The sequence below is a fragment of the Montipora capricornis genome, chromosome 10, assembly GCF_036669925.1.
Source record: "Montipora capricornis isolate CH-2021 chromosome 10, ASM3666992v2, whole genome shotgun sequence".
In the NCBI taxonomy this organism is placed as follows: domain Eukaryota; kingdom Metazoa; phylum Cnidaria; class Anthozoa; order Scleractinia; family Acroporidae; genus Montipora; species Montipora capricornis.
In genome coordinates this window covers 60,208,873-60,233,575 of record NC_090892.1, presented here as the reverse complement: position 1 = coordinate 60,233,575, position 24,703 = coordinate 60,208,873, and the positions used below count along the sequence as shown (strand labels likewise).

Here is a 24,703-nt window from a genome sequence, read left to right as displayed (position 1 = left end):
ATAAAATTCGCAATAGACCTCTCTTTTTCTCGCTTCCTTGACACCGAAAACACGTGACAGTCTGGGTGAACAAACGGGCTGAACGCTAGACCTGAAAATAGTCCCAAAGAAAACTGAGAGCCGTGAAACTATATCAAACCAATTATTGAATGGAAGACTTCCGCTATCACGCAATATACCCAGGAACTTGTCACGGCGTGTTCGAACCTTCAGTGCCACCGCCAACTCAGATTTACAATTGCTCACATCACAAAATAGGCAAGTTAAGGCTCTGCACCTATTTTCAGTGGGGAGAAATTTCATATTACATACACAGGACTCGTTCCTTGCGACGCTTTTGGCACTTAAATCAGGTACTGTCTTAAATTATATGGACTGGCCAAACCTTGCCCGTTCTGTTCTCAATCGATTTGCAGATACTGTATGGCCTAAGACGCCATATGTTATTCTAAATGAAAGGCTATTCTCAGTACTGTTATTTATACACTTTTATTTGACTTTATAACCTTACCTTTTGGTAATATTTCAAACGTTTTGATTCATCTGTTCACGGGTCAACAACTCGATATTTAAATTTGTTTCACTTCCGTTCAGCAATAAAATTAGCTTAGTTTTGCCACCGTAGCTTGATTAAATATTGTCAATCTTCATTTGTTCTATCAATCAAGATGTGAAGGTGATTTGAACCTATTTTGAACTCACCATTTAGTTAAATTTAAAGAACGTTTTACTGCGGCAACGTACAGACAAATTTTACCCCAAAAAATTTACTTCTAAGAAACTGAAACCAAGTCTGAACGAAAACGGAAACCAGGACCAAAAAACGAAGATCTGCTTAAACTTGTTTGAAACAGAATTCTAAACCGAAGCAGAAACAAGGAACAATTCAGATTTTAAGGAGTTTTACTCGAAGGTTTTTCACGAAAGCCCTCATAGAACGCTTATAGCATGAAGCACAGAAGCAGCAAAACAATGAAATGCATAACAATTACACGTATATTGTTTTTACACGACGTCACAGCGGCCATGTTGGTGGAGAATAGAGAGATTAAGCCTCACGTTTACAGCAAACAGCAAACGTTGGACTAAACTTTGCGTTTTGCCAAAAATGGTAGAAGCTCGTTTAATATGAGCTCATTTCTTGCGGTGCTAGCAGCAGGTATCAAGTAACTTTCAAAAAAAAGAGACGAGTTGAAATATAATTTTCATCCTTTTATGAGAAGCAGCAGACCACAGTTCAGTGTTCTCCGTTTCAGGTAAACGCGATGCTTAATCTCTCTAGAGCGGTTTTCAATTGAGTGTCGAAAGTAATTAGCGAATTACTTTGGTTTTGCATTACTTCACTCAGTGATTGGTTCAACGTTCTCGCGCCATTTTTTCAACCAATCAGAAGTGAAACCAAAACCAAAACCAATAGTGGCTCGCGCGTGCATATTTTTCCGCGCTTCGGGGCGATTGCGTGTAATTACCAGTTTTGATTGGTTTACTGGATTGTCTCCATCCTTTTTGATTGGCCAAAGTAATTACTTTGGTTTTGGTTTTACGACACTCGATTGAAACTCGCTCTATTAACCATGCATCCGTTTGCACGGGGCTTAAAATTAGTTTGAAAACCGTTCAGTTGTAGTTTCTTAATCTTGTTGCAGGAGAACATTCCTCGAAGCAACTGTCCCAAGATGGTAGAACACAGTCATGACAAAGATCACCTTTTACCGACAAACATCACACCTAGCGAAATGGGCGTTGCCATTGCACTTGCCTCAGTAACGAGCATTGGCAATCTTCTAGTGATCATAGCCGTCTACAAGGATCCATTCGGAGATCTCCGAACCATTTCAAACTGGCTTGTTGTGAACCTGTCTGCAGCAGACCTGGTTGTCGGTCTTATTGTTGAGCCCATCTGGGTTATACAGTACTGGGTGAAAGATGACCAAAATTACTCCATCGCAGCGAATATGATGCTTATCCTATCCGTCGATGCTTCGTGTTTCACGGTTCTATTTTTGACGATTGAGAGGTACATTGTTCTGGAAATGCCCCTGAGACACGAAACAGTGTTTAGTATAGCCGCTAAAAAAACCTATATTTTTCTTATCTGGCTTACTGCATCAGTCATCAGCTCTATAGTCATACCTTGTTGGAATCCAGCTAAACGTCTCATCTATCATTTATTTATTTTCACAGGCCTTGGGTGTTTTTTGTTGTTTGTGATGCTGTGTTTGTATATACGCATGTTCATTATCATTCGAAACTTTAACCAAGCGCTTATCAAAGAAGGAATTCGGCAGCAACTTCTCGAGCCTGCCGAGACCAGCATACAGGCGCGCAAGAGGGAGCAGGAAGTTGCGAAAGCTATTTTCCTCTTCGTTGGTACCATGGCTCTGTGTTGGCTTCCATCAGTAATCGCTGAAACTATTAGGTCTAGTGACGGCAGCGTTCATGTTTCAGAGCACATGTGTAGGGCAACCATTTTTTTAGGCTTGCTTAATTCTGCTTTGAATCCAATAATATACACTTTTAGGATGTACAGTTTCCGAAGAGCCATTGTTAGGGTGTTCGTTTCCAGAGCTTCGGCAGGTGTTGCAGGTAATTGCGCGTGAATGTCTTAATGGAGAGTTTAAGCTCATGGCGTTTTTTGAGTCACATCCCTCGAATTTGCGTTGTAAACCTACTGCGCATGTACTGCCGTCCGTGACCTGAAAACTCAGCGCATGTAGTAATCTCGGCCAATGATATAGACTTCAAAAAAAGAATAAAATGCAATGTAAGGACAGGATAGGAAAATTGCATCTGGCTTGTGAAATCTTTAATTAATATGTCACTAAAATTTTTTTAAAGTCATTCTATAGCTTCAATGGCGAAACTAATTAGATTAAAACATTTACACTTAGACCATTCGATTCTTTACGAAGTACACATTTAAATCCGAATACTGAATCCTTTGGGTGTCTCTCTCATGAATCGATTATTATTTTGACAATTATTCCCATTATGGTAGTATCCCCATTGAGACAGTAAATGTTAATCTAACCCAAGCTGTATTTCTAATAAAAATTTGGTTTTATCAACGGAGTTGATAAATGTAAATTGGCCACCGTACAGAGATTCTAAAAGCTGACGTTTCGAGCGTTAGCCCTTCGTCAGAGCGAATCGAGGAATTATGGGTTACGTGTAGTTTTTATAGTAGAGTGGGAGCTACGCTATTGGTGGTAACATGGCAACGTGAAAAATAGGAAGGTTCTTCATCCATCACATGCACAATAGTAGCGATGGCCTCACTTGAGTTCTTTCCATATATACATACACACGCTACTTAGGACAACACGCACTTGCACTTAGTACTTGGCTTGGGCCGAGCCGATTTGTCCTCAAACTCCCACGGCCTGCTCCCGTCTGGCCTTGTAGCTCAGTCGGTAGAGCAACGGTGATCTAATCCGGAGGGCGTCCACATGTACCTCCGCAAATGTCATTTATTGCATAACCCGTACGTTATGCAATAAATTATACATTGGCGAGACAGGTAGACGACTAAGTGACCGATTCCGCGAACACCTTCGCGATGTTGAGAAGAATGACAAAGATGCATCTAAGCCAGTCGCTCGTCATTTTAATCTCCCTAACCACTCCAAAAAACACATGGAAATCTGCGGCCTCTCCTTACATCTAGGTACGACGGAAAGCCGCCAGAATCTAGAGCAAAAATTCATCTTCCAAATCGGCACCCTTAATCCTCACGGTATTAATGAACGCTTTTCATTTAACTAATATATTCCTATTTTCACGTTGCCATGTTACCACCAATAGCGTAGCTCCCACTCCACTATAAAAACTACACGTAACCCATAATTCCTCGATTCGCTCTTAAGAAGGGCCAACGCTCGAAACGTCAGCTTTTAGAATCTCTGTACGGTGGCCAATTTACATTTATCAACTCCGTTGATAAAACCAAATTTTTGTATACTACTTCCTCACCGACGCAGCACCACAGTTTCTTTAGAAACTACCCCCTTCATGTATTTCTAATAAGCTCAGCTATCAGTATAGGAAATTGTATGAACGTGAGTGCATTTTGTGATTCGTGGCGAGTGCAATTTTAGAACTTTCAAACCATTACGAGAGATCTTAAATTGCGAAATGGGCGAGCACGTTCATACAATTTTTCTTTATTTTCTGCTCAACCGTAGAGAATTACTTCATTGCTTTGCTTCCGTAGTAACTTCCGTATTGCACTCTGCCTAACAAATAGATTACATGTTGCCTAGTGTCTGTTCAGTAATCAATGATGATGTCAAAATGTGGTAAGAACAAAAAAGTGGCATATGTCTTTAATTGGTCATAGGTGAGAACCGATCAAAATGCGTGCATTATTGGGCTTATGATGGATTCGTTATTGACCAATCAGAAACACGATATTCTGTTGACTATATAATAAATTAGATTATTCAAATCAGTTAGCTATGGCCAGTAGTTCAACAGTAACAAAACCGTTTCCCACTGAGCAATCACCGGAAACAACAGCCCAGTTATCACTTGGCACATACGAGCCTCCCCCCCCGGAATGGAGATGAAAATTTTTAAAGAAACCAGAAACTTGCACACCCCCGCCAGTGTATCCACCCCCTCCCCCACAGTTCCCGCCACCTCCAAACCCACCCTCGCACTGGACTTTATTATTGTACCCTCCCTGCCCCCCAGCAGTAAACGCCTTACCCCCATCTTTGCTGGGACAGGGCTTATTGCACAGGCCCTTTTCAAAGCAGCGACCGTTAGTGGTAAAACCACCTCCGCCTCCCGTCCCTCCCAAGGAAATGACCCCAGATACTGAGACACATACATTTCCTCCGTCTTCCACATCGCCCGAATTAATGCTGCCCAAGTTCCCTCTTTGTCCCGGATCCCCGTTTACAGTATCAGCCGATCCTCCGCCTCCCGCAATTGCCAAAGGACTGTTATCAGCGGCGTATACAACAAACGTACCCCCACCACCACCATTATTTACTTTACTTTGTCCCACTAATACTGTCAGTTGCGTTCCCTGCAAGAGATGAATGCTGCCTCGTATCCTGGCACCCCTCCCCCCTTCAGTGTTATAACGTGGATGATCTCCTCCTGAAGCACCACAAAGCTCGAATATATATTTTCCTGTCACAGGGACACGCCATGTTTGAAGGCCGTTTTTTACCAAAACCCCCTCCAAGGAGGTGCCACGGTATTTCGTGTTATTGGTTGGTCCCATTCTTCCGTCGGCTCCGAGAGAAGTAAATTTAAAGAGGACATCTATGACACACACAAAAAAATACACATATTTCTCAGTAAAAATTTAGAAAACATTTCTTAGTAGTTGCTATGCGCTTTCAAGACTGCTCATGTCGCTTTTCTTGAATTCCAAAGAGGCAATCGTTGCTGACGAGTTTATTAAGGAAATTCCGTTTGAGCTAACCACCGTCGCTTGTTTATTACTTTTCAATAGCTGCTAACGAACTTGTAATATACCTACAGACTCAACAGATTAGAGTGTAAAGTGAAGTGCTAGTTTTCTACCCCATATAAAACATTTGAGCGTTAGACCTCCTAATGGAAATGGGGACACACAGGTACAGAGAAAAACACTGACTACGGTGGGAATTGAAATATAAGTAAAATATAAGTGCTATACGGCCAACGTTTGTAATAACGTAACCCTTCTAACCTAAAGGTCGTGGGTTCAATTCCCACCGGCCCTAGCCAGAGTTTTTCTCTGTCCTTGTGTGGACCCATTCCAATTAGTAGAGCGAACGCTCACATGGTTCATATGGGGTAGAAAACTAGTACTTCACATTACACTCTAATCAGTTAAGTCTGTTGAAATACAAATGCTACACGGCCAACGTTTCTTTAAAAAACGTAAGCTTTCCTTGTACTTGTAATATACCTATCTTTGTTTCACAGTTATCTCCTATCCAGGGCAAATGACACTTGCAATGAACTTTTTGTTTCTTTTGGCTGAAAGAGCACTGGCCTTGATTAAGACAGGTTATATTTTCACAGTCTTATTTGTAAGTTACCGGTATGTTTATTTTAAGTAATGTATGGTTTTAAATCTATTATGTTATACTTTTTTACCTTCTTGTAAGTTGTATCTAGTACAAGTAATGTAAGATTATAAATATGTCATGTGTACAATTCTTTAAGTCTTTAATCTACAAGTCACGTTTACGTCTATTGCAGGTAATGTAAGGTTGAACGAAATTATATATGACATGAATCATATATTGAATTGCGGATTTGAAATCAAGTGAAGCTATAGACCACTTTCATAAATGGCGACCTCCTGTACATTGTTTTGTAGTTATGTTAATTAGACTTACTGCCCTCATTTTGAAAGAAATATTATTTGGAATTTTGCTTGTCGTAGCGAGGCTAGAAAGGCTTTTTTGCATTAAAACAGAAGAATATTCTATTTTGCCGCCATTATAAAAGAAGTCTGATCCTCGCAGTTATGAGCACAATTTTAGCAATCGCGTAGAGACGCCTGAAAAATTCAAGACTTGGTATCGTGCCCTACACTATCGTCGGATTTGTCTCTCATACCCTACTAAAGAACAATCGTTGTCGGCTCCTGTCCTCTTTAATAAAGTCCCTTTTTGTAAGCCAATCGTCCACAAATGCTTTATCTCTTTCTTTAAACTCTTCCACCTTGTCCAAAAACGTGTTTTATAGCTGTTAGCGACTTCAGCGTCCCCCCCCCAAAAAAATATATATATTTGAAACCTAACACTTCCGGTTCAATTTTCCCCACCCCACACAGGCACAGGTCAAATTTCCCACTCACCGGGCACAGAAGATAACCAAATGCCCGGGGTTTGCCCGGAGTGTGGGGGGATGTTGAAGTTTCGATTTGATCGGCGCATTATGAACGCAATTTTAACAATTACGCAGGTAAGCCTGAAAAATTCAGGACTTTAACGGGGTTTGAACCTGTGACCTCGCGATACCGGTGCGACGGTCTAACCAACTGTCATTTGTGGATTCAATTGTTTCCGTGCTGAATGAATCAATAAACGAAATGATATATCGAATGATATATGAAGTGAAGTTGCGTTCATAACTGCGAGGATCATAACTTTACTTGATTTCATATCCGCCATTCAACATATGATTCATTTCATATATGAGTGGACGAAATTGAAGTTTATTTTAAATTTCGTTCAAAGGAGGGGAGACTAAAGTAGATTTCCTTAGGTTCACACTGCAACCAGGTTACGATTAGACATAGTGTGATGCTACTCTGCTGGATGTAGCTTAAAATGGCCCGACGTGCCGACACTCCCGTCTAGTGTCTTCATCAGGGGTGAGCCAATTAAAGCTATCACTTGAGTCATCTTAATTTTTCCCCAATTTTCCAAAAAGAAAGGAAAAAAGGCGATCTCATTGATAATAATGCTTTTCAGTATGAAGGTGTAAATAGGTGTCAGGTAAAAGGCTGCCATCATCACAGGGGCAGAGCCGGCGGCGTTAATGTGCCAAGCTCTAACTACAAACTCTGAATGGCATCTATGGTACCGCAACTTTGTTGTGATCAAAGAGTCAGTGCGGCCCAGTGGTTTGGGGGCTTGCCTTGAGATCCGGCTTGCCTAGTTTGTGCAGTTTTCGTTTGAAAAGAGGATGGCCAAATGATGTCCGTTAGATAGTTTTTTGAAGCTTTTAGGCCGTCCTCTTTTTTACTCCGTCTATCTTCGTCGGACCGACATATATTGTAGTATTCATTGGGCTACCTGTGGCTACCCGGAAAAGTATTACGGGATAGATTTTCGGAAAATAGCAGGAGGCAACAAAGTTAGGAGTTGTATAGTTTGAATACGGCTTAAATACGAATGGAAGAGTGTTACATATATCTTTGAGTTTTCCAAAAAAAACATATGAAAAAGGTGGTGACTTGGGAAAAAAATTTAAACCTTTAATCTAAATTTTTGCCCTAACAGTTTTCAGTTTGAACCTACAACCCCAGACTAGACGTGACACTCCGGCTTCCACATGAGAGCCTTTTTGTCAACGTGGGAGGAAAAATGTTAACAGAGGGTCTCAATGGGGGGGGGGGGGGGGGGGGGTGTCTTTTCCGGTTGACGGTTAAAAATAAGTGGTTTTTACGGTTGACGATAAAATTTCAGGGCATTTTACGGTTTACGGTTAATTTTTCGGAATTACGTTTATCACACGAATTTAAACCACAAATTTGACTGTAAGTTTTAATAAAAAGATTGTTCACTAAAAATTTGTTCACTAAAAATAAGGTTATTGGTCTTCAACTATGGCAACTATGTGTATTATTAGCGTAATTACATCACCTCCCTTACCGCTGGACGTATTACGACACCGGAAGTGTTAACCGACGGAAGTCAGTTCTGTCGCTAGCCGGTTTTACTTGAGACTACAAGTAAAAATATGTATTTCTGTGATATATTAAAACGATCAATTATTAACAGCATGACTTGACCCCATTTAAGTCAATCGGTCTCGATCGTTTAAGGATATCTGAGAAATTTGACGGCTAATTTTGGCTCGCTCATTTGACGGTTGACGGTAAAAATATTCCGTTTTTGACAGTTGACGGTTAAGTTTTGGGCCATTTGACGGCTGACGGTTAACCCCATTGAGTCCCTCTTAACACACTTTACTCGTTTCTTCCCCCAGCTACTCGACTCTTTGTGCAGCTTGAAACTGTCTTTTTTAGATTCCTTCTGCTACTTTTTTTTGTTTGTTTTTGTTTTGAAGAAAATGTGTATTATTTGAAATGCGGGTTGAGAGTGATGAAAGGTAAAAGTGATCCTCGCACCTATCTGGATAATTTAAGAAATTGCGTTTTATAGACACCTGAGCAATTCATGCGGCCAACAAATTGACCTGCTCCCAACCGTGTGGCTTCCGTAGCTCAGTTGGTAGAGCAATACACAGGCATCACAGAGGTGATGGGATCGAATGCCGTTGCAGCCGCCTGAACTTTTCAGCTGTCTATAATTATGCAGATATAATTGCTCAAATTGTCCAGATATGTGCTAGGATAACCTCTATCTTTCGATTGTTTTTGTTTGTTTCCATTTTTTTTCCCCGACGAACCCTTAATAAGGAAACGCATTGAATGGTAAACGGACCAAGGACAAGGGGTGGCATGGCCTTACAGCCCCTTCTCCCCCCCCCCCCCCCGCCCCGCCCCTCAGCTAACATCATTAATTCCTAACTTCTCAGCAGGGTTCAACTCATCTTTAAAACTTAAAGGGGAATGTCATATTCTTTTACTTATGCTAAATCGTCCAGTAAAGAAAATGCCAGTTATAAAGTACAACTACTATCATAAAGTTTATCTTTTTTGCTTTCGCTATATCGTCAGGCATTCACCATACCTTGAGTGTTTTCGCAGTACTCTCCATTGTATGGAACCTCGCAATTGCAAGAGTAACGTCTCTTTACATAATCAAATTGACACCTGCCTCTACCATTGCATTTCTGAGTACACGAGGCCTCCTGTGCGAAAACCGGAAAAACAAATATTGACAGATTGACCAAAAAATCCATTCTCATGAATATGTTTTTCATATTTGCAAACATTGCTTGAAACATTCTAAGTGCGGGTTTAATTGTCCTCTGTGTTATAATTTCCCTTTTGAAAGCATAGATTCTGAACGGTCGTCTTGCTCTGCAGGCTAAAAGCACAGGTTTCAAAGGGAACCTCTCAAGACCGCTGATTCCTACTTTATTAGTTGAAAGAAATGCCAGGGTGATTTTTTTTACGCCATCTCAGTTACGAATGACAAGGATACGAACTTTGAAAGATGTCTATGGTATGCATCTTCGGGAAATTTTGAAAATGAGAACTTTTGTTTCAGAATTTCGTAACAAAAGGAAGATTTTTGTCAAGATCACGCCGACAGCTCGGATGACTCCCAAGTCCAGTCGGAAACAATCTGTTTCTTTCCTGGGGAACGTTTCGAGATAGTCCAATTGGCGCGTGTCGTGTGTTGCCGGCACATATTCTTTAATATTCGTATTTATATTTATAAAAGCTAACCTTAGGCCTAAGAACTTTTGTTTAGGCCTAATTAGGCCCAAGGTCAGCTTTTATGGATGTTTAGAATACTTTCTGTATTTCTGCATTTCTGAATTCAGGATTTTAGTTTCCAATATCTTGAATTCAGGACAACTTATACCGGACCTGCGACACGCGACACGACACGAGAGTGGGCCCTGGAGAAAATCGCGTACAAAGGACGTTCAATTGAAATGAAAATTTGAACATCTCAGTACAAGGGTAATGATGTTCGTTCTACGTGCATCTTGGAGCTCGAAGAATATGTTTCGTTAGGTATTAATAGGGACCTTACGATCGGACAATGTACTGTCGCACTTTGTAATAATCGTCGCACTTTGTAATAAAATTGTCACACTTTGCATTACCTGTCGCACTTTGTAATAACGCTTGTCGCACTTTGTAATGAAAAAGCTGTCGGACTTTGTAATAACAGACCATCTCACTTTGTAATAAAAAAAGCTGTCGCACTTTGTAATAACACTTGTCGCACTTTGTAATAAACTTGAAATAAGAGACTATGAGGGTAAGAGAACACATCCCCTTACATGGGCCTCTTCCCATGATAAACTTTTTCAATCTAATTTTCGCTCGTAGTCAAGCTGCGAGGCTATTTTAGGAAAGACACCTGATTGGTCAATTGTAATGACTTAATGACCGCTTTGCTGTTCTGCTTTGAGAAAATGGCGTCTGTAGTAGGCATCAAGTTTGTCGATGAATCTGAAAACTTTGATTATGAAAAGAGTGGGAAAAGTTCCCGTCCACGTAGAGAAAACTGGTCCATGCTGTACATAGCTGAATCCGATGAAGGAAAATTTAACGCGCCCGTAGCAGAACGTACACGCGAACAAAAGAATGCCGTCGTGCGTTATTGGCGAAATCGTGATCGCTTCCATCTTGGGCCTCAAGCAACCCTAACCCTGCACTTTGATGACAAAAAGGTGGTAAAGAAGTCAGCAATGGCCGTTTTTATACTAGAGACGCATAATCCGTCCAGACGAATTATGCGTCTCTCATGTTATCCGTCTAGTGTAAAGACGGGACGAACTATATGAGACGCATAATTCGTCTTGGAAGAACTTGGGCGAACAATTTTTCTGCGTCTGTTAATTTCGTCAAGTATAAAGACGGGCACTAGACGCATAATGCGTCTGGACGAACTTTCCAGTTTAGTGCGTCTTCGAAGACGCACTAAAATAAATTCTTCGTCCAGACGCATAATGCGTCTTGTGGCCGTCTTTATACTAGACGAATTTAACAGACGCAGAAAAAATGTTTGCCCAAGTTCGTCCCAGACGAATTATGCGTCTCTAGTATAAAAACGGCCAATATCGCGTCTTGTCTCAAAAACGTTTGATGACGCATAGTCTGGTGGATGCAAAAAGCTGCGAAATCGAGCTGCTGCTGGTTTCGTAGGTCTGAGCGAGAGAAATATACTGAGAGAGACAAACAGCAAAATAAAGTATTGCATTCATAACGTCAAGTTTACCAATAAAGCTACGCCAAGACCAGTTACCGCAAAATCCGTTCGAGCTCAACATCAAGTTGATCTCATGGACTTACGCAAAGATGCTGTTGAACACGACGGGCGAGTGTACAGATATGTTTTGAGCATAATGGCTGTTTTTAGCCGGTATTCTTGGCTGCGCCCACTGGAAAAGAAAGCAAGTCATCATGTTACCCAAGCCCTCAAAGCGACCTATGCAGAACATGGTCCACCAGATCGCCTTCCGCAAAGCGACCGTGGATCGGAGTTGAAGGAAAAGTTAGACCTCTTTGTAAGGCATTAAAGATAAAATTAATTAAGTCGAGGCCTTACCACCCGCATTCCCAGGGAAAGATAGAGAGATCGCATAGACAATTGAGAAAAAAGATTATGTACGACTTGGTAACTCTGGGGAAGAAGGGACTTCATTGGGAAGCAAATCTCGATGACTACAATCCGATTTTGAACAACGAATGCAAGGAAGAGCTTGGCTGGAAATCTCCTTTTGAAATCTATTACGGACGGAAATCTAATCTATTAGTGAAGGCGTCTCTGGAATGTGGAAGTTCGGATGGTAATGATGTAATTACTAGCGCACCAAGAAAAGGAGAACTGGCTTCATATAGGAAAAATGTAAAAAAAATACGGGACAGAGATAAGCTTTATAGCGCAAAACTTAACGATCGGATGATGAGACAGCACAAACGGCTCCACAACGCTGAAAACTTTAAACTCAAAGACAACGTTTTGATCCGTTACAGACCGCAAAAGGGGTTAGCCTCCCACCAAAAAAGAGATTTGTGGTTAAAGACACCGTTGTTAAGAAGAGTAAAAAGAATCATGACATATATAAAGTAAGATTTGTGCCGCCGAACTCTAACGAACAAATTGAAGAGTGGATCTCGGTGGAAAACATAGCGAGCATTCGGAAACGCCAGACAGGGAACACAAGCAAGAAAAAGCAGGGATTGCGAGAGCTTAGGAAAAAATTGATGATATCTTTAACTGCCCACATGAGTATAACTCTGATGCATAACCCGCCAGGTGATGGAAACTGTCAGTTTCGAACGCCGTGTTTTTGGTTAAATCGCCTGGGTATACACCAATCGCCGGAAAAAGTCCGTGAGGAGATTGTAGAATAGCTGGAGAACAATCCAACTGACACCGACGGCTTTCCTTTAAAACTATATGCAGGCGTGCCTTGGTCACAGTACTTGCAGTCAATGGCAACGGATGGTACCTGTCGTGACCAAATAACTTTACAAACGGCAGCAGACTTGTATAACATTGACGTTTTAGTTGTTTCAACTCTGGGGCATAATGCCACCACACTGATTTCTCCGTCTGCGAGCATACCTTATGCGAGAGTGCAGCTGCCTCCTTGTGAGACACTATGCGGAGCAGCACGGAGGTGTCGAAGGTGGGACTTCAGTTCAGCTCTTCAGGAAGAGTCACACCTGGAAGAAAGTTACAAATGTAACCAAGAAAAAGATGGTGATTCATTAAGTTCCCAAGAGGCGGAGGTGGTGCCCGCCAAACATAGAGAAGAGGCGTCGGCAGTGCCTACAGACAAATCCCCTGTACCAGTGGAGATCCGCTTTGTTGGAGATGACAGCGTCGGAATGGTCAATCACTTCGACGATTTGACCTGTCACATGGATAGGCTTCCAAATGAAATTCTAACCATAATCATTGATCAGGTCTTACTTTCTTCAAACCTTTCGGGGCCTAACCACAGATGCCACGTTTATAATCAACTATGCAACGTTAATACTCGTTTTCAAGATATAACCCAAAGGCCGGCTTTGAAGGTTCTGCCGCGTATTTATTTCTCTAGTCTCGGTGTAGCGGGAAAAGTCAGCGTCAAAAAAATCCTCAACACGTTTGGGCCTTCTAACGGTGCTGTGCTTCAATTTAGGCGCATAATTTCAAAAAAAAAGTGGGCGAATGCTTGGCTCATCCTGCGTTATATAGGTCTTGGATGGTTCCTCATCATGGACATATATTGGCCAAACAATTAAGTAGGATACTAAACTACATAGAAGATTGAAATTGAACATGAACGTCTGAGACTCATATGTTTTGTTAGTATCATTGTACTGTAATAATATTTGCTTTTCTTGTTCGCATTTTCTTTAAGTTTTGTCATGTTACCTGGGCCACACTTTGTGATGTCGCATTTCAGTTTCTCATTATTATGAATGACGCCGTTTCATGTAGGTTCCAGCGTATTCGAAATTTCCACAACATTCATTAGAAGTGGTCATCGTGGCACAATGACGTGATATGCATTAAAAAACTTTTTAGTGCGGAAATAATAGTGACAATAATGATGATGATGACAATGATTGTGGCACCGGGTTGCGCTCTGAGGTTGTGACTTTCATTTGGTTTTATGAAATACAGTATAGCTTATTCATGGTAATAAATACAAATCAAGTAATATCTCTGTATTTGTCTCAAGTAATACCTCGCAGGTAACGAAATCGTAGGTTTTCTAGTTGCTTGTGCTAGTAGTAAAATTTACAAAATATTTTGCTTATACGATCACGTTTTGCCTGAAGGACACCTTTTGATATTTTCTGCAGTTCGCAGATTAGCAGAAAATTACTGTTTTCACGGTTCACTAGACAAGTGACAGATACTATGGTAACGAGGCTAGTTCGTCGACAGTTAGGTGCCGCTGCTCTCGCACAGTCAATTTTTTATCTTTTTAGTCTCATTACGTACGTTGGTCTTTCGTTCACAATTTTATGTTGTCGAGTAGTTACACTGTAGTTAGCAATCTTACTCCCTCGAGATTGTCATAGAGTCTGGATCTGCTTGCGGGAGGGACCAGGTTTCCCCTCAGGGGTTTTCTTGGCGGGCGGCAGATTCATTTTCGTATGTTTCTCGCTTTGTTTTTAATTTCCGTTTTCCAATAAAGAGGGTCTGACGTGCAGCGGTCATCCTAATCGGGTGCAGCGGCCAGCTCCCTAAGTTTTCATGTACATTGATTGGTCCAGTGTCGTTAATTTTGGGTGGGGTATAGGGGAAACTAATTATTTTTACTAACAATTAATTAACTCCCATATTTTAAACGACTTTCCCTGTCATAGGCGTAGACACTTTCTCTCTATCGAGGTCGTACGCATATAAAGAGTTGTACTTCCCCAGAAAGATCTTGAAGCCAGAAGTTGATGTGAACACTTATTATGATTGTTGTCGTTGTCGATGATGACACTTATTACTGGGTTTACTTGTCCTCCGACCATCTATTTCAAGTTTATTACAAAGTGCGACAAGTGTTATTACAAATATGCTATTTACAAGGTAATTTTTGAAAATTAAAATGTTAAAAAACCAAACGTTTTCGGCTGTTTGCCATCATCATGTTATTACAAAGTGCGACAACTTTCTTTATTACAAAGTGCGATGGTTTGTTTTTCGTACAAAGTGCGACAGCTTTTTTATTACAAAATACGACAAGTGTTATTACAAAGTGCGACAGGTATTACAAAGTGTGACAGTTTTATTACAAAGTGCGACAGTGAGGACAACCGCGGGGGCTACGAAAGCGCCACAAATGAAACAATAGGCTTAGTGAACAAATTAAAGACTCTGCACGCCCTGCGCGTGCATTTTACATTTTGGTACATTTCTTTGTCGTCCTCGTCCTGACAACGTCGTGAATTGACTAATTTCAAGGTTGTGTAGAGGACGTGAGAACCTGACGAAATATTTTTACATTTTCTTCCCAAACAACCACACCGTTCATGCCAATATTATTCCCGCAAAGTTGATAAACACATTCCATTCCGAACGACTTGGGGTCCTAACGAAATCATGCGAAATTATAACAATAACGGGAAATAATATTTTAAGACAACGTTCTCGTTGGCTTCGTCGTCATCTTTGCGTGAGGTCCCTAATACTAGTTAATCGAAACGTCCCAAATTGAAACAGGGGTCAGTATTGAATGAAATAAACGTATATACTTTTAGGAGTCTGGTGTTCATAAGTGACAATTGCTTAATTTAAATTATCCAGATAAGTGGGAAGATCGCTTCTCTATTCCGTGGGTTATATTGTTTTACAAGATAACTTAAGGCGCTTTGCATCTGCTGTCATCCATACTTTGATTTCAGATCAGTTTCTTGCCTGCACTCTGTGACTCACTAGTGCATGAATAACAAAAATTACTCACGTGAAAATTGACGTACTGTTGATATGTGCATTTGTCATTTCGCACAAGAATATTCAACTGTTCCTCTTGAATTACACTGGTATGAAGAAAGCAAACGCCTTTTCCTATGTCCTGATCTTGACAGTACGTTTGGGAAACACAGTTGTTCTCACTCAAGCACGCGTGCCCACATTGAATTGGCCCTAAAGTGCGAATTTTCTTCAAAACATCCCTGTGTAGTGCACGTTGACGTTGAGTTAGTACTGTTCCTTTGAAGAATCTGGTATTTTTTTCTCGATTCAAACAGAACACTTGCTGGAAGTGTCCAAAGATGAGAAAAATTGCTATGAAGACTTCGGTTAGAGCCATCTCATCACCTACCCTGATTGCCAGAGGAGATGAGGCGAGGAGGGAGCGGTTAAAGCGGAGAGGCTAAGGTCACGGCGGTTAAGAATCTCACTTCCATGATGTGTGATTATGAACACGGTCGCTGATTGGTTTTCATAGTTAGTGCCAGTTCTTTCCGAGTAAAAACAATCTAACACTCAACTTCACTGGTTGAACGGCGATAGTGCACCCGAGTGGCCACAAAACCGGTTTTGAGCGCGAGGAGTGCTACGAAAACAAAGCTGGCGGTGGAAGGCTGTGAATTCGAGCGAGTATTTAGAGGTTTGCACAATACAATCCACAGCAAATCTGGATTTTCGGAGATTTTATAATTGGAGCCTGTTCAGGTCCTGCTAACTGGATGCCGCAAATCTTTGATATTTCAACTTGTGCCGAAAGTTTGTTCGTATTTGCATGATCGTGGATTCATTATCCAAAATATGCTATCGTAGCCGTTATTTGTCCCTTGAATGCCTTGATTGACTCGCATATCCTAAAGCTGAAAGAAAATCCGAAAACTGTGAACACTAGAAATATCGTGTTTCGAGTAAGAAACTAGTCACGCGTGAGAAAACTAAACCGCAGCCACCAACGGTAATTAGTTTGTGGTTTTATGTCGATTTTGATTGGTTGCTGCACGATGGGAACTGTCAAAATCAAACGTTCTATTCCCAAAGTACTTGAATTGGGCACAACATTGACATCACTGTTGAAAACCGGTTTGGCAAGATATCTTATTCCGAATTTGCATGGAAGTGAGATTCTTGAAATTTAAAAATAGGTACATAGAAGTGTTCTTTGTAGTTGGAATGATTTCAATTTAATTTATAAAAGTGAATAGAATATATTACTATTCTCACGAGGGGAAGAATTATGAATTGCATGGGTTTTACCCCGCTTTACTTCGAAGTGTTCTTATTTTGTAATTTCAGATACTTAGTTCAAGCGGAGCTTGGGAACCTTTCCTGTTTTCGTGTTCACCAAATTCTCGCCAAATCGTGATCGTGATGTTACAGTCCCGGGCGAACTCTACAACTAAAGCCTACCTTCGGGTCATCAAAAGGTTTTTAGAGTGGTGTAAGAGTGAGAAATTAAGCGCTCAACTGCCTTTTTCCGTAAGCACAGTATCGCTTTATTTATTTGAAAGCCATCAGTCTTGTGCTTCAAGCGCGTCTTTAATCCACGCTCATGCTGCGCTTAAATGGTTTCACTCGTTTGTGCCTAGCTTCGACCGTAATCCTCTGGATATAGTGAATTTTGTAAGAATTTAATTGAGTCGGCAAAACGCATCAAGTCTACACTAATTGTCAAGAAGAAACCTTTTTCGTCTCAGATTATTAAAGATATTATAGACGCTTATAATAAGGAAGATGCTAATTTGAAAGATGTTAGGATAGCTGCCTTATGCTCGTTAGCTTTTGCCGGATTTTTTCGGTATAATGAGTTGTGTAATATTTCACCCAACCATATCGAATTTCACAGTCAATACATAAAGATTTTTGTGCCTCGTAGTAAGACTGATGTTTATAGGGAGGGTAACTATGTCTATATAAGTGCATCGGGAACTTCATACTGCCCTGTTAGTGTTTTAAGAAGGTATATGAATCTAGGTGGTATTCACGATAAAAGTGATCTGTCTTTGTTTAGGCCTCTGGTTTTTCATAGAAGTAATTCTAGTTATACTCTAAAGGATGGAAAAATCTCCTACACTACATGTAGAGAAATCCTGAGGGATTCCTTAAAACATCTTGGTTTCAACCCGGACGAGTACGGGCTTCATAGCTTAAGATCGGGTGGGATAACATCCGTTGTTCGCCACAGTGGTAATTCAGTTTCGGAGAGACTGTTGAAGTTGCATGGCGGGTGGAAGGCGGACCCTGCCAAAGATATGTACGTGGAGGAAAGTCTTGATAACAGGCTTCAAGTAACAAAGTTTCTAGGGCTTTAATTTAGGTAGCTGTAGGTCTTATTTCTGTATTGTTTATCGCTTCCTAGTATCCTGTATCTGCTTATTACTTTAAAGAAAAAGAACATGGATTATACGAAATTGTAAAGACCTAGCGGATTACAAATACCAAAAAAACAAAAACAAAAACAAAAGGATGAAAGAGAGAGAGAGAGAGAGAGAGAGAGAGAGAGAGAGAGAGAGAGAGAGAGAGAGAGAGAGAGAGAGAGAGAGAGAGAGAGAGAGAGAGAGAGAGAGAGAGAGAGAGAGAGAGAGAGAGAGAGAGAAAGAGAGAAAGAGAGAGAGAGAGAGAGATCGATACGTTATTGTTAACGTTCGCTTTTTGCTTATTGTAAAGCGTATATGTTAAGGATAAGAAGAAGAAGAGTGTATGTAAACTATTAAACTGCATTCGGATCCGCTTACGAATCCTTCCATATTCCTTGTTTGTTTGATCATTTACGGGAATTGAAGGGTAAAATAATTTACGTTCGGTTGAGCGAAGCGAATTAGAACGTACCTACACTTTTCACGAGATTGTGTGAAGAAAATAGCACTCGTTTACTGATTAAGCCTAAACGTTCGTTTCAGTGATTCGGCCTAAACCCTCTTTAACATTTTAGCTTTCAATTTACGGTTTGGCTAACTACACTTTGCACGAGATCGTGTGAAGAAAATAGCACTCGTTCATTGATTAAGCCTAAGCGCTCGTTTCAGTGATTGTGCAGTTGCTCCGACAATTAAACAATCTCGATCTTTCAAAAACAATCACACGGTAGCGCTTCTTTCTGTTTCGGCTTAAAGGTTAAGATTTCCTTGTCCTCTACCCAAAAGAATCGCTTCAAGAATACTCGCGAAATCCATGTTTATTCCGCAAAATCACCCAAAATCACAACAGAGAGTACGAACATGCGCAGTGATAGAAAAGTCTTTACCAGATCTCCGTTCCGTATGACCGTGGGAGATCTGGGTACGAGATTAATGTCGTAGCATCATTTAGAGCAGATTAATGCACGCAGAAACACGGAATAGTAAAGGTGTATCAAACGTAAGGGATTAGAAAAAGCCAGTGAAGTTTTGTGCAACACTGTATTTAATACCCTTTAGCGGTGGGTTCTTACTAATCAAGTAAAAATTGATCCATGAGTGTATAACATGATTTTTCATGTCAAAACGAGAGCGGCGATTCTTTTCATTATTTTGTGTTTTGCCTTTACCTTTTCATTGATAGGTGTGCAAAGTAAAACAACCTTTTTCAATTAATCCAACAATGAATGATAACAGTCTCTGTTGAGTACCAACAGGCAACGATCTTTTCAGTTCAAATGTCAACATTCTCATGCTAAAAAAGTGACGGAAAGATAACAGGATCTTAAACCTAGTCAAGTTTAAGTGCATTGCGGGGATGTGATCCCCTCAGCACAACTTTTTTTTATCATATTCAACCTCGTTCCCAGGACCTTTCCCTTCGCTTTGGGGTCGGGCGACCCTTTGAAGCATTCAGGCAATCCTTAGCGAAACAGGGGGGAAGGGGGCGGGGAGTGGGCAGTTTTGAGACTATTCTTATGTTACCCATCAGAAGTCAGATCCTGCACATGCGCATTGTTATTGTTCTTTATGTGACGTCAACTTTGTTTATATACGTCCCTCGGGCTTAGATGCAAAAAAAACCCTCCTTAGTAGGCAAGTCAATTGACCACTCTTACTCACTGCATAATATGGCCGTGTGCCGCGCTACACAGAAGCTTATCAATTATTCATTTGCGTACATTAACCGCATTAGCAAGTTTTCTTTGGGAAATTTAGTTACTCAGAAAAATTTCTTTTTCACGATTTTCTTGATAAGTTCGATTTACGGGTGTGTTCTAGACATCCTTTTCTTATCATTCCTTGTCTTTTTGAAAGCATTTTTGCACATAATTTTAATTCTTTTTTTTTTGAAACAAAGGGAATCCAACGTTCCTCTTGGAGAATTTTCAAGTTGTTCATATGATACTGCCTTTTTTAAAGAATTTTACTCGAAGGTGTTTCACGAAAGCCTCTTAGAACGCTTATAGCATGCAGCACAGAAGCTGCAAAACAATGAAATGCAGAACAATTACACGTAGAGTGTTTTTACACGACGTCACCGCGGCCTTGTTGGTGGAGAATAGAGAGATTAAGAGTCACGTTTACGGCAAACAGCAAACGTTGGACTAAAATTTGCGTTTTGCCAAAAATGGTAGAAACTCGTTTGATATGAGCTCATTTCTTCCTGTGCTAGCAGCAGGTATCAAGTAACTTTCAAAAAAAAGAGACGAGTTAAAATATCATAATTTTCATGCTTTTATGACAAGCAGCAGACCACAGTTCAGTGTTCTCCGTTTCAGGTAAACGCGATGCTTAATCTCTCTAGAGCGGTTTTCAATTAAGTGTCGAAAGTAATTAGCGAATTACTTTGGTTTTGCATTACTTCACTCAGTGATTGGTTTAACGTTCTCGCGCCATTTTTTCGACCAATCAGAAGTGAAACTAAAACCCATAGTGGCTCGCGCGTGCACATTTTTCCGCGCTTTGTGTCGACTGCGTGTAATTACTTCCAGTTTTGATTGGTTTACTGGATTGTCTCCATCGTTTTTGATTGGCCAAAGTAATTACTTTGGTTTTGGTTTTACGACACTCGATTGAAACTCGCTCTATTAACGATGCATCTGTTTGCACGGGGCTTAAAATTAGCTTGAAAACCGTTCAGTTGTAGTCTCTTAATCTTGTTGCAGGAGAACATTCCTCGAAGCAACTGTCCCAAGATGGTAGAACACAGTAATGACACAGCTGACCTTTTACCGACAAACGTCACACCTATCGAAATGGGCGTTGCCATTGCACTTACCTCAGTAACGAGCATTGGCAATCTTCTAGTGATCATAGCCGTCTACAAGGATCCATTGGGAGATCTCCGAACCATTTCGAACTGGCTTGTTGTGAACCTGTCTGCAGCAGACCTGGTTGTCGGTCTTATTGTTGAGCCCATCTGGGTTATACAGTACTGGGTGAAAGAGGACCAAAATTACTCCATCGCAGCCAATATGATGCTTATCCTATCCGTCGATGCTTCGTGTTTCACGGTTCTATTTTTGACGATTGAGAGGTACATTGTTCTGGAAATGCCCCTAAGACACGAAACAGTGTTTAGTATAGCCGCTACAAAAACCTATATTTTTCTTATCTGGCTTACTGCATCAGTCATCAGCTCTATAGTCATACCTTGTTGGAATCCAGCTAAACGTCTCATCTATCATTTATTTATTTTCACAGGCCTTGGGTGTTTTTTGTTGTTTGTGATGCTGTGTTTGTATATACGCATGTTTATTAACTTCTCCAGCCTGCCGAGACCAGCATACAGGCGCGCAAGAGGGAGCAGGAAGTTGCGAAAGCTATTTTCCTCTTCGTTGGTACCATGGCTCTGTGTTGGCTTCCATCAGTAATCGCTGAAACTATTAGGTGTAGTGACGGCAGCATTAAAGTTTCAGAGCACATGTGTAGGGCAACAATTTTTTTAGGCTTGCTTAATTCTGCTTTGAATCCAATAATATACACTTTTAGGATGTACAGTTTCCGAAGAGGAGGTTGCAGGTAATTGCGTGTGAATGTCTTAATGGAGAGTTTAAGCTCATGGCGTTTTTTGAGTCACATCCCTCGAATTTGCGTTGTAAACCTACTGCGCATGTACTGCCGTCCGTGACCTGAAAACTCAGCGCATGTGGTAATCTCGGCCAACGATATAGACGTAAAAAAAAGAATAAAATGCAATGTAAGGGCAGGATAGGAAAATTGCATCTGGCTTGAGAAATCTTTAATTAATATGTCACTAAAATTTTTTTAAAGTCATTCTATAGCTTCAATGTCGAAACTAATTAGATTAAAACATTTTCACTTAGACTATTCGATTCTTTACGAAGTACATATTTAAATCCGAATACTGAATCCTTTGGGTGTCTCCCTCATGAATCGATTATTATATTGACAATTATTCCTATTATGGTAGTATCCCCATTGAGACAGTAAATGTTAATCTAACTCAAGCTGTATTTCTAATAAAAATTCGGTTTTATCAACGGAGTTGATAAATGTAAATTGGCCACCGTACAGAGATTCTAAAAGCTGACGTTTCGAGCGTTAGCCCTTCGTCAGAGCGAATCGAGGAATTATGGGTTACGTGTAGTTTTTATAGTAGAGTGGGAGCTACGCTATTGGTGGTAACATGGCAACGGGAAAAATAGGAAGGTTCTTCATCCATCACATGCACAATAGTATAGCCTGAGATCATGCCCTCTCCCTATTATCCCTTTATGTCTCTCACGGGAAGAGGCGTTATTTTTTTTTTCCTCTCGCCTCGTCCGCCCTTTATAAAAAAAAAAAAAAAAAAAACGCCTGATCACAGGTTAACAATAGTAGCGATGGCCTCACTTGAGTTCTTTCCATATATACATACACACGCTACTTAGACAACACGCACTTGCACTTAGTACTTGGCTTGGGCCGAGCCGATTACATACATACATACATACATACATACATACATACATACATACTTAATTGACCGCTCCCCATAGGGGCTTTTCAGGGCCAATGAAACACAATCAACGAAACGACAGAACACAACAACAACTGTTAAGAATCCCAACTGGCCGGAGGCAAACCAGTTGGCTATTTACAAGTGCAGCTGGGAAGTTGAACCAGGGACTACCAGGAACAAATTCAACGAGTGGCCAGAGCGGGTCTTGAACCCGGGATCTACGGATCTCAAGGCAAGCGCCCTAACCACTGGGCCACACTGCCTCAAACTCCCACGGTCTGCTCCCGTCTGGCCTTGTAGCTCAGTCGGTAGAGCAACGGTGATCTAATCCGGAGGTCGTCCACATGTACCTCCGCAAATGTCATTTATTGCATAACCTGTACGTTATGCAATAAATTATACATTGGCCAGAAAGGTAGTCGACTAGGTGACCGATTCCGCGAACACCTTCGCGATGTTGAGAAGCCAGTCGCTCCTCATTTTAATCTCCCTAACCATTCCAAAAAACACATGGCTATCTGCGGCCTTTCCCTACATTTAGGTACGACGGAAAGCCGCAAGAATCTAGAGCAAAAACTCATCTTCCAAATCGGCACCCTTAATCCTCACGGTATTAACGAACGCTTTTCATTTAATTAATATATTCCTATTTTCACGTTGCCATGTTACCACCAATAGCGTAGCTCCCACTCCACTATAAAAACTACACGTAACCCATAATTCCTCGATTCGCTCTTACGAAGGGCCAACGCTCGAAACGTCAGCTTTTAGAATCTCTGTACGGTGGCCAATTTACATTTATCAACTCCGTTGATAAAACCAAATTTTTGTATACTACTTCCTCACCGACGCAGCACCACAGTTTCTTCAGAAACTACCCCCTTCATGTATTTCTAATAAGCTCAGCTATCAGTATAGGACATTGTATGAACGTGAGTGCATTTTGTGATTCGCGGCGAGTGCAATTTCACTGAGAACTTTCAAACCATTGTGAGAGATCTTAAATTGCGAAATGTGCGAGCACGTTTATACAATTTTTATTTATTTTCTCCTCTTCCGTAGAGAATTACTTCATTGCTTTGCTTCCGTAGTAACTTCCGTATTGCACTCTGCCTAACAAATAGATTACATGTTGCCTAGTGTCTGTTCAGTAATCAATGATGATGTCAAAATGTGGTAAGAACAAAAAAGTGGCTTATGTCTCTAATTGGTCATAGGTGAGAACCGAGCAAAATGCGTGCATTATTGGGCTTATGATGGATTCGTCATTGACCAATCAGAAAGACGATATTCTGTTGACTATATAATAAATTAGATTATTCAAATCAGTTAGCTATGGCCAGTAGTTCAACGGTAACAAAACCGTTTCCCACTGAGCAATCACCGGAAACAACAGTCCAGTTATCACTTGGCACATATGAGCCTCCCCCTCCGGAATGGAGATGAAAATTCTTAACGGAACCAGAAACTTGCACACCCCCGCCAGTGTATCCACCCCCTCCCCCACAGTTCCCGCCACCTCCAAACCCACCCTCGCACTGGATTTTATTATTGTACCCTCCCTGCCCCCCAGCAGTAAACGCCTTACCCCCATCTTTGCTGGGACAGGGCTTATTGCAGAGGCCCTTTTCAAAGCAGCGACCATTAGTGGTAAAACCACCTCCGCCTCCCGTCCCTACCAAGGAATTGACCCTTGATACCGAGACACATACATTTCCTCCGTCTCCCACATCGCCCGAATTAATGCTGCCCAAGTTCCCTCTTTGTCCCGGATCCCCGTTTACAATATCAGCCGATCCTCCGCCTCCAGCAATTGCCAAAGGACTGTTATCAGCGGCATATACAACAAATGTACCCCCACCACCACCATTATTTACTTTACTTTGTCCCACTAATACTGTCAGTTGCGTCCCCTGCAAGAGATGAATGCTGCCTCGTATCCTGGCACCCCTCCCCCCTTCAGTCTTATAATGTGGATGATCTCCCCCTGAAGCACCACAAAGTTCGAATATATATTTTCCTGTCACAGGGACAAGCCATGTTTGAAGGCCCTTTTTCACCAAAACCCCCTCCAAGGACGTGCCATGGTATTTCTTGTTATTGGT

At 41.1% G+C, this 24,703-nt stretch overlaps 3 protein-coding genes across 3 annotated transcripts in view; 1 reads left to right on the top strand and 2 right to left on the bottom strand.

Moving 5' to 3' along the window:
* The first annotated feature begins 201 nt into the window (after positions 1-201).
* Positions 202-2,886, top strand: LOC138021626 (beta-3 adrenergic receptor-like). Its single transcript, XM_068868549.1, has 2 exons — positions 202-353; positions 1,647-2,886. The coding sequence occupies exon 2, from the start codon at positions 1,677-1,679 to the stop codon at positions 2,598-2,600; it is 924 nt and encodes a 307-aa protein (XP_068724650.1). The 5' UTR covers positions 202-353; positions 1,647-1,676; the 3' UTR covers positions 2,601-2,886.
* Positions 2,887-4,447: 1,561 nt separating this feature from the next.
* LOC138021113 (tyrosine-protein kinase receptor-like) lies at positions 4,448-21,007 on the bottom strand. The gene is made up of 3 exons (XM_068867983.1): positions 20,913-21,007; positions 9,378-9,498; positions 4,448-5,277 (listed from the first exon to the last, which is right to left on the bottom strand). Exons 1-3 carry the CDS (start codon positions 20,946-20,948, stop codon positions 4,448-4,450), a joined length of 987 nt encoding a protein of 328 aa, XP_068724084.1. The 5' UTR covers positions 20,949-21,007.
* Positions 21,008-23,379: 2,372 nt separating this feature from the next.
* Positions 23,380-24,703, bottom strand: part of LOC138021488 (ALK tyrosine kinase receptor-like) — a 3,735-nt gene continuing 2,411 nt past the window's right edge. Inside the window, exon 3 of the mRNA XM_068868372.1 lies at positions 23,380-24,703. This exon is cut by the window's right edge and continues 50 nt beyond it. Coding sequence (XP_068724473.1) covers positions 23,924-24,703 — 780 coding nt within the window. The 3' untranslated portion in view covers positions 23,380-23,923.